The sequence below is a fragment of the Barbatula barbatula genome, assembly GCF_947034865.1.
Source record: "Barbatula barbatula genome assembly, chromosome: 3".
Taxonomy (NCBI): Eukaryota; Metazoa; Chordata; class Actinopteri; order Cypriniformes; family Nemacheilidae; genus Barbatula; species Barbatula barbatula.
In genome coordinates this window covers 2828494-2844847 of record NC_136764.1, presented here as the reverse complement: position 1 = coordinate 2844847, position 16354 = coordinate 2828494, and the positions used below count along the sequence as shown (strand labels likewise).

At 42.5% G+C, this 16354-nt stretch overlaps 2 protein-coding genes across 3 annotated transcripts in view; both read right to left on the bottom strand.

Annotated features, from left to right (window-relative positions):
• LOC306891677 (NLR family CARD domain-containing protein 3-like) overlaps positions 1-16354 on the bottom strand; it is a 269541-nt gene that overhangs the window by 118870 nt on the left and 134317 nt on the right. The window lies entirely within an intron of this gene.
• The window catches only part of LOC306891692 (NLR family CARD domain-containing protein 3-like), a 32840-nt gene that overhangs the window by 753 nt on the left and 15733 nt on the right, over positions 1-16354 (bottom strand). For both annotated transcript variants that reach the window (XM_079452163.1, XM_079452164.1), the window contains 4 exons: positions 14411-14584; positions 6376-6549; positions 1969-2142; positions 1445-1618 (listed from right to left, as the gene is read on the bottom strand). In XM_079452163.1, coding sequence (XP_079308289.1) covers positions 1445-1618; positions 1969-2142; positions 6376-6549; positions 14411-14584 — 696 coding nt within the window. The remainder of the gene's footprint in view (positions 1-1444; positions 1619-1968; positions 2143-6375; positions 6550-14410; positions 14585-16354) is intronic.

Here is a 16354-nt window from a genome sequence, read left to right as displayed (position 1 = left end):
TAAAATTTGTTGACTGGATACTAAAGGTATAGTTCACTCAAAAATGAAAAGACTACTATGGGAGTCAATGGTGACCCACAACGGCTGAGTTACAAACTCTCGTGTTTATTTGTGTTCAGCACAACAAAGAAATGTATTCAGGTTTATAACAACTGGTCCCCAAAAAAGAAAATTATTTAATCATTTACACCTTGTGTCATTCCAAACCTGTATGACTTTATTCTCACAAAAGAAGATATTTTGATAAAACATTTGTCCTCATTGTCTTGTCATTGGTTTTGTATCCATACAGTAGAAGTTTATGGCTACTAACAGTGTTTTGCAGAAGAAAGTAAGGTTGGGTGGACTTTATTTTCTTAGTTTTGTCACGGTGTGTGGACAGAACCCAAACGCAGGCAGCTGAGTTAAACAAAAACTTTATTTAAACAAAAGACCCTCGATGGGGAGAACATGTAAAACAAGACAAAAGTGTAAACTAAAACTTCCCACATGGGGAACAAAACAAACAAAGTCCTTTGAATAATAAATCAACAAAATCCACAAACTTAGAACAGGAACAAACACGATAATCCATAGACAGGAATAATCCAACAAGGTGACGTGAGGAGGTACGAAAATGACAAAATGACAATGAACCGACAAGGGACAGAGGGAAACTGGGCTTGATAAAGGGAAACACTAACAAGGACAGATGACACAGGGAGAGTGGCCACAGGTGAGATGGATGAAACACTAAGGGAAAGCTAACAGGAGGATTGCACGAGGCAGGTGAGGGGACTGAAACACTAAGGGAAAGATGGATCAGGGCTGGAGACAAGACTAACACTAATGGACTGCTAACAGGGAAACAAGGGGGCGGGGCTAAAGGATGTGACACCGGAGAGAGAGCATGGCTTCTCAAACCAAAACAATGCTCTTTCTCCACACAAAACACATGGGACTGACATGATCCTGCCACAAGACTCGAAAACCACGACAAGGAGAGGCAGGATCATGACAAGTTTCTTAATATATAGCATCTAAAACCAAATGAACAGTTTTTCATCTATTGCACGAGAGCAAAAACAACTAAAATAAAACTATTTTAAAGCGTGAGGTCGCTGGTAGTAAAAGAGCAGGAGGTGGATCTCTACAGCAGCTTTACGTTACTTCAGATCTGAAGCGAGTGTACAGACCAAACTTCACTTGCATTTACAACAAGTCCACTGAAAGTGTCATGATCACTAATAGATGAAACAACAGAAACATGTGTCGAGTTTGTTTGTGACGGCCTACGACTTTAGAACAACGTCAATATATTTATTAGCCCACATGACCCACGACTAGTCGACATCAAGCTTTAAATGTCACGCCAGAGCATTCATGTCAACTAGTTTGAGCAAACCCTACAGTGTGGTAATAGTTTATAGAAATATAATGATTTAAAAAATAATAAATAACTCACAGTAGTGTCTGTAGTTGACAGTGTGGATCCTTCAGTAGATCAGAGAGCAGCTTCACTCCTGAATCTTCTGGATTATTTCTGCTCAGATTCAGTTGTGTCAGATGTGAGGGGTTTGATCTCAGAGCTGAAGTCAGAGCAACACAACCTTCAGATCCAATACTGCAGTTACACAGACTGAAGAGAGAAGAAAATAAATGAAATAATGACAATAACATTTAGACAATAATCATAAGGATATATTATTTATTATTCATTAATGTATCAAATTATGTCCCTTTTAACAAGATACAAGTAATAAATTAAATTATTGTAAATCACAATAATATCATGAATAGTTTAATATATTGAAGTTAGTTATTAAAATGATCTCAGTTTGGTGATAATTCTGTATGAATCTGAATCAACAGAGAGTCATTGACTGACAGTCACTTTACATATAAAGATGATTCTGATAAACTTATGAAGACCTTCATTTACATAATACATACACATGTTTAACTTTATTGCTTTAAGGATTTTCTTACTTTAATGTCTTCAGTTTACAGTTTGTATTCTTCAGTCCATCAGAGAGCAGCTTCACTCCTGAATCCTTCAGATTATTGTGACTCAGGTTCAGTTCTGTCAGACTTGAGGAGTTTGATCTGAGAACTGACGCCAGTGATGAACAACTTTTCTCTGTCAGATTACAGTCACTCAGACTGAAAGAGAAATAACAAGATAACAGTGAGTCACAATGTTAGTAAGACACTTATGACTGTTTTCTGACCGCATGATGGATCTTTCTGATGTGAATAACGCTGCACTTACCACAGAGATGAATAACAGTCAAAGCATTAACAGATGGATCTTTAATGATCACTTCTGATCTCATTTCTATGTTTCAGGATATCGTATGAAGCATCAAGGTGTCAGAAACGTGTTGAGGGAACAAGGACAGAGAACCCAAGTGCAGATGTAACGGGAGGAGAACACTGATTGTTTGACAACTTGTGTGGGTGGGTTAATGTCTATCAGGTGTGCATGTGTATCTACAAGTCTTTGTTGCAGGTGTGTCCAATGTTACTGAGGAGGCAGTGGTACAACGCGATCGGTAGCTCCATTGGATAAAAGAACCAGCATGCAGTCCTTTCCAGGTTCTTCGACCGTGAGATATACCGTAACGAGATAAGCTCGACCGCCCTTCGTGCCGATTTATTGGGTCTACGACTACGACTACGACTACGACTACTCATTCACATTGAGGGAAGTGGGACTAGTCTTTTACGAAAGCACTGACGTGTATTTATTTAGGACTGATTACACTTCCTGCGTCTCACAGCTCGGCTCTAAAGTTCCAGTTTTCCCTGCTGGCCACGGTGTCCTGGAAATCGTCGGAGCTGGGACTCGTGTATGTGCTGTCATCGCCTTACCTTTAGTTCTTCCCTTTTGCACTACGAGTGCCAAGTGGGCGGGGTCGTGTGTGACGAGACTGTTAACATTGTTCGATGAGACTCTGTTTTATGTATAATGTAATTGTGATGTTTTGCTTATGTAAACATTTCTCGGACTAGTGAGGCTGCTCGCCTAGGTTTTATTTTAAACTGTTTACATGCGAATGGGTTTTAAGGCTACTATACTGATCAAACTGATTTTGTTATATAATTATTTCTTAATGTGTGGGGTTTAGTTTGAAGTGTTTACACTGATTGTCATGATTCTGCCTGCTCTTGTCTTGATTTTCTGGTCTAGAGGCAGAATCATGACAGACCCACCTGCTTTATGTGGAGAGAAACATATTAGGATCAACCAGGACATAATATGCGTTCTCTCCTGTCTCGTCATTTGGCCCCGCCCCTCTCGTTTCTAGTATAGCTCTCCTCCTGTGTCGCATTACCCACACCTGCCCATCGTTATCCCCTTTGTTAGTCTACCTATATAATACCTTCTTGTCTATTGTCTTGTGCTCGTTGGTTGTACCTATTCATGTATCCTGCCCTGTTGGAGTGTTCATGTTTACTGATAATTCTATTGAGTGTTTGCTAGTCTTGTTGAGTGTTTAGTTTTCAGTTGGTTTCTTGTTTAATAGTGTTTTCCCCATCGAGGGTGTTTATGTTTTGTTCCTGTCTTATTATTAAATTATTCGTTAACCCCTTCATCCCTGCTGCCTGCTCTTGGGTTCTCCCTCACAGATCGTGACAGAACCAACGAGCTACTACAGAACCCAGCAGGCATCCATGGATGGTGCTACCTTTCCCCGATGGCCGTGCACCTCCGATCCCGAGTGGTGGAAGGATATGGTCTCTCAGTCCCACACCGGAGGAGGCCCATTCCCTGCCCAGTGCCAGCGTCCCTTGCTGGACTACGCCCGGGACATTGAGGCCAGGAAGGCATCCCTTCCCGATGTGCTGGTCCGGGCATACCTGGTGGCTGGGATGGACGATCCTCCGCCTTTTCCGGAGCGGGAGGAGATGGTGTATCAGCCGTTCCCGCACTTGGTAAAGCAGCTGCAGCGTCGAGAGGAGCTACGTAGAGGCTTCTCTTCCAGTTGCTGTCCAGCCTCTCGTTCCGGTCTTGCGTCTGTCCCGGAGCACTGTGTCCTGGGTGTGGTCACCCGGGGAAGCTCCACTCCACCACCTACAGCCTCCCCACCCGCAGTCAGCTTTGTGGCAAGCGGGGGAGACGGGAATCCTGGGGGTCCTCGTCCGAGGCTTCCAATCCCGAGCCGCCCGTTCCCTTCTCGTCATTCCTTCAGCCGGCCACCAGGCGGGTGGCTCGGCTGAAGAAGAAGAGGCAACGGAGGGCGGCTCGGAGTCCGGTGGTCCCGTCAAGTCCGGTGGTCCCGTCAAGTCCGGTGGTCCCGTCAAGTCCGGTGGTCCCGTCAAGTCCGGTGGTCCCAAGTCCGGTTCTTCAGCCGGCCTTCCAGCCGGCGTCAAGTCCTGTTCTTCAGCCGGCCTTCCAGCCGGCGTCAAGTCCTATTCTTCAGCCGGCCTCCCAGCCGGCGCCTAGTCCTGTTCTTCAGCCGGCCTTCCAGCCGGCGCCAAGTCCTGCCGGCCTTCCAGCCGGCGTCTCAGCCGGCGCCTCAGCCAGCCCCTCCCAGAACCTCCGGGCCTCTGCGCTCTCGAGCCCCGCCCCCCAGGGTGTAGCCTGGTACTCCGCGCTTCCGAGCGCCAGGGACAAAAACTATTCCCCCTTGTGCCAATCCCTTCGGACTTCCCCCCCTGGACTCTTGTGTTCCCCCACCTCCCCTCCCCTGTTTGTTATTTTTATTATGTCACCCCAACCCATTGATTATTCTTGCCTGTCTGCCCTTGTTATTTTTTACCATGTTTTGTTGGATGTTGTCCGTTTCCCAGTCAGTCTTGTCTCGTTAGTCTGCTCCCTTGGTTCACTCTCGATTGGAAATTATTTATGGGATGAGTTGTGGCCTGGTGGTTAGAGTGTTGGGCTTGTGATCAAAAGGTTGCCGGTTCGAATCTCAGTGCCAGCAGGTCATGACTGAAGGGCCCTTAAGCAAGACACTTTACCCCTGATTGCTCTGCAGTAATGTGCCACTGTATAAAACTACTTGTAAGTTGCTTTGGATAAAAGCGTCTGCCAAATGAATGAATAAATGTTTCTTTTTTAAATGGTTGTATAAATACATTTTCTATTTTTATAAACTTTTGGTGTAAGCCTATTACGTGTGTCACAAGGGTAAAAATTCCTGCGAGTGGTTGAATAACCACATTACACAGACAGCGGGGTCAGAGGTCAACCCTTTCTGATCCGCGTGGCTGCTTCTCTCCACCAAAGACACGCCGCATGAAGAGCAGCAGACACGTGTTCATGTTAACAACAGTAGTGCAGACACGCAGAGCAGGTCAATAGACTCACAACAATAAACTAAATACAGCAACTTTAAAGGATTTGTATCTGTCAGTCTGTTTACTGTTTGCTAAAAGTCTCCAACCTTTCCACCAGATTTGTGATATTTTATGAACCACAACCTTTTTATCTATATTGAGCATTAGCATTATTGATCAGCATGTAAACATTTGTGACCCTGTGAAAACTCAAACTAAAGTCTCAAAATCTAACTTATTATAACAAGCATCAAATATTAACTTCACTGAGATTTCAATCTTTAAAATGACATAATTCAGTTAATATTGAAGATATTGTTGTTATATTTCACAGAATATTCTGTAGGATGATTTTATGTAGAAAACAGTGAAAAGACTTTTGGTCTTGCTTTCTTTTCACAAGCAGCGTCACATTTTGTAATGAACAAGGATCTAATAGTGAAATGATTTAAAGACAGAAGTAGTTCTGGTATGAAGGGCATGAAAAGGCTTATTTAGTAAGTAAATTAGTTTTGTGTTTATGATGAGAGCATTTTAATAGTTACATTACATTTGTTGTTTGAATGTTGTCAGTAGTTTTATATTGACAAATATCAATTATCAGACTTCTATTAAGAGGACATTTCCCTCGCCATAGAACCTACAATACATAGATACATACTGTGGATATCAAAATATGAAATAAATGGCCTGATGAAAGATCATATATATACACACAAGGGGGCTTAATTTATTAAATATTCATTAGTTTTCCGAAAACATTGTCTGGACTACATTTTAATGGATATGAGGGTTTGTGTTTGTTATCTGTAAGTCTCTGTGCATGTTCATGCATTCATTCAGTGTTTTGGATTCTTGTGAATGATTTGTTTAGATATGATGTGGTATCATTTATGGTGACGTTACTTTGGAATATCGCTGTTGTTTGGCCGGAGGAAATTTTGCCATAACCGAGGTTTTGTTGAAACGCCGCCACTGTCAACTACATCAAATTTACACAAGAACAAGAGTGAAACAGCAAAACATAAACAGCAAAAATACTCGACAGTCACTTGTGATTATTTAAAAAAGTGAATTTATAACAAAATGATAATTTGATCAGTAACTCACAGTAGTGTCTGTAGTTGACAGTGTGGATCCTTCAGCAGATCAGAGAGCAGCTTCACTCCTGAATCTTCTGGATTATTATAGTTCAGATCCAGTTGTGTCAGATGTGAGGGGTTTGATCTCAGAGCTGAAGTCAGAGCAACACAACCTTCAGATCCAATACTGCAGTTACAAAGACTGAAGAGAGAAGAAAATAAATGAAATAATGACAATAACATTTAGACAATAATCAGGAGTAAAAATTTTAATAAAGTTAAACATACTTTAATAAATATATAATTCAATTGTAGCGACTATGAGTTTTGGGGAATAATTAACTCAAATGGATTGAATATTCATTAGTTTATGAATATAATTTGCTTGTCGTTAACAACAAATATCAATTTCCCGATAGGGGAATTGTTTAATTAAGTACAAGTAACCTTTATAGAATTGCTTTAAGTTATCTGACGACTTCGTTTGTCCTGCAAACTAAAGTTGTAGACTTCCAACTCACTTCTCAATAGAGGATTACTGCTTTACAAACGTTTAAGAAACATTAAATTTCTGATCAGGATAAAATAATATTTCCTATGTTCGTACAGTTTGTATTACTAAAATAGTGATACAATATACAGCTTAAATAACGTTTAAGATCTTATTTCATTGACCTCGAGTTATATGAGCAAATAACAGATTCAATTCAGGTGTACTTTTGGGATTTTATTGACTACGAGACAAAGGGGAAATAAACCAACTAACTAAACAATGATGAACAATTAGACAAACACACATGGAACGTAAAAGCAGTAAAGAATGAAAGTAATAGACAAAGTAGGAGTGGCAGTATTACATCAGCAATTCACATCTGCATAAACCATCAAGGACAATCTCCTTATTGAAAGGGGTAAAACTTATGCGCAGCTATTTATAAATAGACCAGATACTTGCATTGGCTTTTAGAGGTGCTGGGACATGATCTGGTCTGCGCTGATGTTAGTCCTGATGCGTTTAAAGCGAGCGGGGAGTCCGTTGGGTTCTCCCTGAGAACCGGATTGGCTGCCGAAGGAAGTACGAACTTAGCCGAAGCAAACTGCCGAAAAAGGGCTGTCTCCAGGGAGGAGACAGGTCTCGAGATATTGAAGGAACAGCAACGAGCGCATTTTCTTCAGTGCACAGATGTTTTAACCCTGAGGGCGTCACGCCCCTCCCGAGTGGGCGATCCAATGTAGTGAGCTGATTTTTTGAGCGGGAAATGTTCCTTTGTCCGGCTCAACAGCTCATTTGCATTTATGGTCACATGGAAGTTTTGGCGCTGTAATATTCTTAGATGAAAATAAAACGAGTATGGTATACAATACATTACTGTGCTATACACCATCATCTAAAGAAGGAAAAGGGGAACCTTTATGTATGAAACATGATAGGGTCTATTAGAACATTGACCCATAATTTGTACAAGAACACAATTATGAGCCTAGTTACGGTGTAACACCTATGCCTTTGATATTATGTGTTAGGGTGTACCGTCGGTGAAGGTGTAAAATCAATGACGATGAAGAAGAATTCACAATCCAGGGTGTTTATTCTGGTAAAAAAAAGTGATTCCCAAGCAAAAAGACAAAAATTAAAGCAAAATAAATATTATTACCAGTCTATACGAGGTTCACTTGTGTATTCTGGCTATGCCAATATTCAGGCCCAAACATACTAGGAAAATCCCCCCATTAAAATGGCTACCAGGAGCTCTTTTATAGGAGCAGGCTCCTCCCATTTCTGGAACATACCATGTAGCAGTAATTGATAATTTTAAAGAAGGATCACATTACCCAAATAGTTTAATCAAATGTTATTAATATGCAACCTATGCATCACACTATTAATTACAACAGGATGTCTAAATATTGCAAAGAGAATTGTCTGAAAAATGTTAGTTTCCCTGATTTACCCCTGTGATGTCACTGACAATGAAAGTGCCCTTCCTACTGGGCAATTAGAAGCTTTCAAAATGGCAGCCGTCGCTGCACATGGGTTTGCCAGTAGAGAGGTAACCCACAATGTGAGTACAATAGTATTGTATATGTGTATATGTATGTTGGTTTGTTACAGGGAAAATAAACTTAACATTTGTAAAAGAGTTTGGTGTGGTTTCTGTAAATGTTAAATCATATAACACAACAAACATTAAGCCTTGAGAAAAGTCCTTTTAGCCATAAGTCACAGGCTATCTGTGACATTTCCCCCTCCCTCTCCTGACACCTCTTGAGGTGTCCTTGAGAGAAAATCAGCGGTACAGTTCTGTGTTCCTTTCCTGTACAGCACCTCAAAATCAAAGGGCTGAATGGCTAGAAACCACCTAGTTATCCGGGCATTAGTGTCCCTCATTTTGCCCAACCAGGCCAGTGCATGATGGTCAGTCTCTAGTCGAAACTTGCGTCCCAGCAAATAGTACCGCAGAGAGTCTAATGCCCATTTAATTGCCAGGCATTCCTTCTCCACCGTTGAGTACTTAGTCTCCCGGGGACGGAGCTTCCTGCTAATATAGGCAATGGGTTTTAGATGTCCTTGTTCGCCCTGCAACAGCACAGCTCCTAGGCCATGCTCTGAAGCATCAGTCTGCACGGTAAACAGTTCTTCAAAGTCAGGACTCTGAAGCAGTGGTTCTTTACATAATGAGTCCTTCAAATCCTGGAAGGCCTTTTCACTGTCCTTAGTCCAATTCACTTTATTTGGCTGGCACTTTTTGGTGAGGTTAATCAGGGCAACTGCCCTTGCTGAAAAGTTTGGTATAAACCTTCGGTACCAGCCAACCAGTCCCAAAAAGGACCGTACCTGCTTTTTGGTCATAGGCCTCTCAGCATTCTTAATGGCTTCAATTTTACCAACTTGTGGTCGAACTACCCCGTGTCCAAGTACATACCCCAGGTATTGGGTCTCAACCTTGGCCAGGCCACACTTGTCTGGGCGGATGGTTAATCCAGCCGTCTTTATCCTCTTTAGCACCTCCTGGAGATGCCCTAGATGTTGCTCCCAGCTCTGGCTAAAGATGATAATATCGTCCAAGTAGGCAGCAGCAAACATTTTTGTTCCTTGGAGAATCTGGTCCATCATTCTCTGAAATGTCGCTGGAGCCCCATGAAGTCCAAATGGAAGAACCTGGAACTGAAAGTGTCCAAAGGGGGTCTTAAATGCCGTAAGCTCCTTGCATTCTGGCTTCAATGGAACTTGCCAGTACCCCTTGCAGAGATCTAACGTACTGAGGTATTTTGCTCTTCCAAGTCTTTCAACCAGTTCATCAACTCTTGGCATGGGGTAAGGGTCAAATTTACTGACACTATTCAGTTTACGGAAGTCCAGGCAGAACCGGAGAGTACCATCCTTCTTAGGTACCAGCACAATAGGGCTGCTCCACTCACTGGTGGATGGTTCTATCACCCCCAGACTCTGCATGGTCTTTAACTCCTCTTTCATCACTGGCAGCAGCCTTTCAGGTACACGATAGACAGGCTGTCGGATGGGTTTGGGGTCGTTCAGAATGATTGAGTGACTGATCAGGTCTGTCCTACCAGGTGACTCCATGAAAAGTTGGCCAGGTAAGCATCCCATCAGCTGCTGTTTCTGCTCCTCAGTCAAGTGATTGAGATTTAGCTCACTCTTGCTTGGATGTCCAGGGATGTATTGCTCTTCAACCTCCTCCTCCTCTGCTTCTGCTTTCACAAACATAGCGTTATCCATCCCAGGGGCTGCTATGCTTTCGGTCATATCTGGTATACGGGAATGCCATTTCTTTAGCATGTTGATGTGAAATACCTGTAGAGACTGGCTTCTGTAAGGAATTTTGATTTCGTAGGTCACTGGACCCACTTTCCGCTGTACTTCATAGGGACCTTGCCACTTCGCTAATAACTTGTTTTCCAATGTTGGCAACAGCAAGAGAACCTTATCACCAGGATTGAAACTGCGCGTTCGGGCTGCTTTGTCATACCACTCTTTCTGCTGGGCTTGAGACTGGAGCAGGTTTTTCCGGGCTTGAGCTGTGGTCTTTTGGAGTTGCTCTCTCATCTTGAGGACATAAGTCAGAATGTTTTGCTTACTGGACTTGTGTGTGTCTTCCCAGCTTTCTTTCAGCACATCCAAGGGTCCTCTTACAGGATGGGCATAGAGGAGCTCAAAAGGGGAAAATCCTGTTGAGGCCTGGGGTACTTCACGATAGGCAAAAAGAAGGTAAGGTAGCCACTTGTCCCAGTCTTTGCCCGTTTCGGAGACAAAATTTTTGAGCATAGCTTTTAGGGTCTGGTTGAAACGTTCAACCAGCCCATCAGTCTGAGGGTGATACGGGGTGGTTCGCACTCTCTTAATCCCTAGCAGTTGATAGACATGGAGTAGGGTATGGCTCATGAAGTTGGGTCCTTGGTCTGTGAGAACCTCTCGTGGTATGCCCACTTGTGAAAAGAATCTCAAAAGTGTTGTGGATATCTGCTTGGCAGTGACCTCTCTAAGGGGATAAGCCTCAGGGTACCTTGTAGCATAGTCACAAATAACTAAAATGAATCTGTTCCCTGCCTGACTTCTTTCCAGAGGGCCAACTATATCCACTCCTATTCTTTCAAAGGGAGTATCAATAACAGGTAATGGAATAAGCGGGGCATAAGCGGGGGTACGACCAACAGCAAGCTGACACTCAGGGCATGTCTTACAGAAGTCCTTCACATCGCTGTACATTCTGGGCCAATAAAACCTCTTCGCAATCCGCATTAAGGTTTTCATAAATCCCAAGTGACCCGCCCAGGGAATAGAGTGTCCTATACCTAATACCTCCCTTCTCTGTGTCTGGGGTACAACCAACTGCATGCCGTCCTCCTTACTTTCTCTGTACAAGAGTCCATTATTCAACACAAACCTCTCACTCAAACAATCATTCACTTCTTTGTCCTGTACCTGCTTAAAACAGTCAGCTAAAGTTGAATCTTCATTCTGGAGTTTAGCTAGATTATTTGAAATGACAATGTCTGTATCACTTAAGTCAGGTTCCTCTGTCTCTACTTCTGCTTCCTCTGCAGTCTCCATTAAGCCTTCCACACACTGTCTACGTAGCTGCAGCCTGTCCTCTACTGTTGGTTTTGGTTCTGTGGCAATAACCTCTGAAAAAAAGGCAGGGCTCGCAGTGCCTCCTCCTTACTTGGTAATGGTGCATTTTGTATGAGCCTGAGCCCTTGTTACTATTCCACACCATGCCGTCTCCTGTACCAAATCAATCAACACTGGCAAATCTGTGCCTAGCAAAATGGGGTATGGCAACCTCTGAGCTACTCCAACTTTCATAAGATATGGCTGTTTATGTACCTCAATGTAGACCTCAGCTTGTGGCAACTTAGTACTGTCCCCATGAACACAATACACGGTCACAGTCTCCTCACTCCAACTATCTCGGGGTACATATTTGGCCTCTACCAGTGTGTGGGCACAACCTGTATCAACCAAAGCTGGCAGTGGTTTCCCATTCAACAAAACAGTGACAACTGGCTCTAAGTCATGTTTAGGGGTTGCATACTGCGCTAGCCGTGGAACATAACAGAGACTAGCTGTCTAAGGTTTTTTCAAGGGGCAATGCGGTCTAGTATGCCCTGGCCCACCACAATTAAAACACACAACTTCATTTTTGACTACGGTTTGAGGTAGGGGAACGGATGTTGTAGGTTTCAGAATCTTAGCTTGGCTTTTAGAGCTTGACCACACCCCCAAACTCTCAGACTTACCAGTGGAGGCTTGCAAGACACCAGCATAGTGGAAGTTTCCTGGACCCCTCCTTGCAGCAATATAAGCCTCCACCAGGCTAGCAGCCTGGCCAGCCGTAGTTGGATTCCGTTCCTTGACCCAGGTCCTCACCTCTGGATGTAATACTCGAAGGAACTGTTCAAGCACTATAGTCTCCATAATGTTGTCTTTGCTGCTTTTGTTGAACTGGACCCACTTGCAAAACAGATCTTTAATACGAGTGTAGAGTTCTTGGGCTGACTCATGCATAGGTATATTTAGAGAACGGAACCTTAGCCGATAGGTCTCAGTGCTGATCTCATACTTTTTCAGTATGGCTTCTTTCAGCTGGTCATAATCCTGTGTCTGGGAAGAGTTCATGGCCACAAAAGCACTCCTGGCCTTGCCTGTAAGCAGGGGTATTAGGCGTATGGCCCAGTCTCCTCTTGGCCACTGGTAAACTTCTGCCAGTCTCTCAAAAGTGGTCAAAAAGTGTTCTATGTCCTCCGTGTCCTCAAGCCTGGCCAGTCTTGGCTCCTGGCTTTTAACCCTGGCAGCTGCTCCATCTCTGTCTGTACCCAGAACTCGGGAACGCTCCATATCCAGCTGCATTTGGGTGACTTGATGACTGAGAACTTTATAGTGTTGGTCTCGTCTTGCTGTTTCTCGTTCCTGCCTTTCATCCCGATCTCGCTGATACTGCATGAAGGACTCAAACATCCTTGAAAGAGAAGTCACTGCAGACTCCCCTCCAGCAGACGCAACCTCAGCAGGTTGCTCACTTGCCTCTGGGTCACCTCCTATGGCACCTTGGTCCTCATCCTGAACTGTGCCTTCCACAGGCTGGCTCCTTAGTTTGGGAGGCATGTCAGAAAAGGCAATCTCCCCACACGTCACTTGTGCGGCACATCCCACTTCTGACACCACTTGTTAGGGTGTACCGTCGGTGAAGGTGTAAAATCAATGACGATGGAGCATATAAAGGAATTCACAATCCAGGGTGTTTATTCTGGTACAAAAAGTGATTCCCAAGCAAAAAGACAAAAATTAAAGCAAAATAAATATTATTACCAGTCTATACGAGGTTCACTTGTGTATTCTGGCTATGCCAATATTCAGGCCCAAACATACTAGGAAAATCCCCCCTTTAAAATGGCTACCAGGAGCTCTTTTATAGGAGTAGGCTCCTCCCTTTTCTGGAACATACCATGTAGCAGTAATTGATCATTTTAAAGAAGGATCACATTACCCAAATAGTTTAATCAAATGTTATTAATATGCAACCTATGCATCACACTATTAATTACAACAGGATGTCTAAACATTGCAAAGAGAAATGTCTGAAAAAAAGTTAGTTTCCCTGATTTACCCCTGTGATGTCACTGACAATGAAAGTGCCCTTCCTACTGGGCAATTAGAAGCTTTCAAAATGGCAGCCGTCGCTGCACATGGGTTTGCCAGTAGAGAGGTAACCCACAATGTGAGTACAATAGTATTGTATATGTGTATATGTATGTTGGTTTGTTACAGGGAAAATAAACTTAACATTTGTAAAAGAGTTTGGTGTGGTTTCTGTAAATGTTAAATCATATAACACAACAAACATTAAGCCTTGAGAAAAGTCCTTTTAGCCATAAGTCACAGGCTATCTGTGACATTATGGTTAGGCTAGCATATCATGGGAACAAACATAAACGGTAAAAACAATTATTTACACTTTAAGCCTTTCTAAGGTGGCAAGAGGGGAGAAAGAGACATTCTTTGGTAGACTTTGAATCTCTCTCTGTTCCTGGTGCCACATGGCTTTTGTCACCTTGGGACGCATTCGGGACGCATTCGGGACGCATTCGGGACGCATTCGGGAATGCGAATTCCCCCCCCCCCCGAGAATGTCTTTGAAGCTCAGGGAGAGTGTCGGAATGTCCCCTGGTCAGTCCCGATAGGTGATAGCTCGGCCATTTACATTTTAAGATCCCATGTGTTGGCCTTTGATCCGACCAGACGCTACACAATTATTATTCATAAATGATGTCCCTTTTTACAAGATACGAGTAATGAATTATATGATTGTAAATCACTGTCATTTTACAATAATATCATGAATAGTTGAATATATTAAAGTTAGTTATTATAATGATCTCAGTTTGGTGATAATTCTGTATGAATCTGAATCAACAGAGAGTCATTGACTGACAGTCACTGTTGAGTCTCTTACATATAAAGATGATTCTGATACACTTATGAAGACCTTCATTTACATAATACATACACATGTTTAACTTTATTACTTTAAGGATTTTCTTACTTTAATGTCTTCAGTTTACAGTTTGTATTCTTCAGTCCGTCAGAGAGCAGCTTCACTCCTGAATCCTTCAGATTATTGTAACTCAGGTTCAGTTCTGTCAGATTTGAGGAGTTTGATCTGAGAACTGACGCCAGTGATGAACAACTTTTCTCTGTCAGATTACAGTCACTCAGACTGAAAGAGAAATAACAAGATAACAGTGAGTCACAATGTTAGTAAGACACTTACACAACAACAGTAGTGCAGACACGCAGAGCAGGTAAATAGACTCACAACAAAAAACTAAATACAGCAACTTTAAAGGATTTGTATCTGTCAGTCTGTTTACTGTTTGCTAAAAGTCTCCAACCACTCAACCAGATTTCTGATATTTTATGAACCACAACATTTTTATCTATATTGAGCATTAGCATTATTGATCAGCAGAGGTGGGGTACAAGAGTCACATGAGACTCGAGTCACAATTTTCCGGACTTGCTTGATTGAAGTGAGAAAATGACTTAACTTTGACTTGAGAGCAAGTGACTTGAGACTTGACTTTAAATGGAAGACTCGACAATGACTTGAACTTGTAATATAAAGTTAAGTAATGAAATTAGTTAAAATAATTATTGTGACTCAGCAGCACTACAGCGCCTGTGCCTTTAACGCTGCTCAACTCAAACCGCGCCAAACAAGGTGTAACAGCCAATTACTGTAGAGCAGTTACGATAGAGAGGAAACTGCTCATGCGTCTGGCGGCTTGAAACAGTTGTGGTGGTTACAATGGCAGACAACATTCGAGCTCCACAAATAGTCACGTTTGGCTACAAGGACTTTGAACTTCACAGTGAAAATAAAAAAAGATTTGCCAGATGAAGAGTATGCAACGCAAGTATTTCTGACACAACAACCACAACATCGACATTACAAGAACCACAAGGAAAGGTAAGAAAGTAATTTCTTTATAGTCAGTGTAATAAAACTATTACTAATGTAATGAATTAATAATTTCTGTATGTCATAATTTTGCCTTGGTTGTTTTTTTACTATTAGTAATGTGATCATCGCTGATAGGCCTACATCTCATCTCATAAGTAGATGAATTGAGGAATGTGGCTAAACGGCGTAGCCCGAATTTTGTCCTCCTTTTCGGAGTTGCGCTGAATCGGCCTTAAAAAACACGCTCTAATACCTTTATTGGGAGGCAGCAGCGTCTGACACAGTAAGATCTCCGGTCAAACAAATGATTGGCTGAAAGAGGCGTCAAATAAATATCTGATATATCATTGGTTAAAAACGTAAACAAGCCTCCGCGACGTGGAGGTGGAGTCCACGTACTGGCTACGTCACATCATAACGTTAACATGCCGAAACATCAGACATAATTTAGTCCGGAATGGACAAAAGAGCACAAATTCATATCAAATAGCGTTAGAGATGCTTTCCATGGATTTTGCACACTATGTCGCTGTGAAGTAGACGTTAGTGGTAAAGGGAAAGCCGCCATTGACCGACATGCCAGCACTGAAAAACAAAGTTAACCGATGAGCTGCTGGTACGTCTTCCCTTAGGTCTTATTTTCGAGAGGCAACATCACCTCAGGATGACAAAATCTGCGCTGTATTTGCGAGTACACCAGATGCAGTTATTCTTGCCTCACTAAATGCCGCAAAGCGTCCTCCTTTTTGGTGTTATGAAAATGGCCACCCTAACCGTGGAATCATGAATAGATTTACTACCAAACTTGGAGGCTTGCAAATATAAATGTTGACTGGCAAGTGTTTGCTAACTTGATGCAAAATAATGTTGCTGCTGATATCTACATTTAGATTTTGGTTAAACCCTATTGTACCAATGCCATGCATGACATATCTCAATTTTATTAAAGTAAAATAAGAACTGATAAATATAAGGTAACCCTTTTCCTTGAGTCCTGCGCCCTCAGCGGGTTGTGATTGGTTG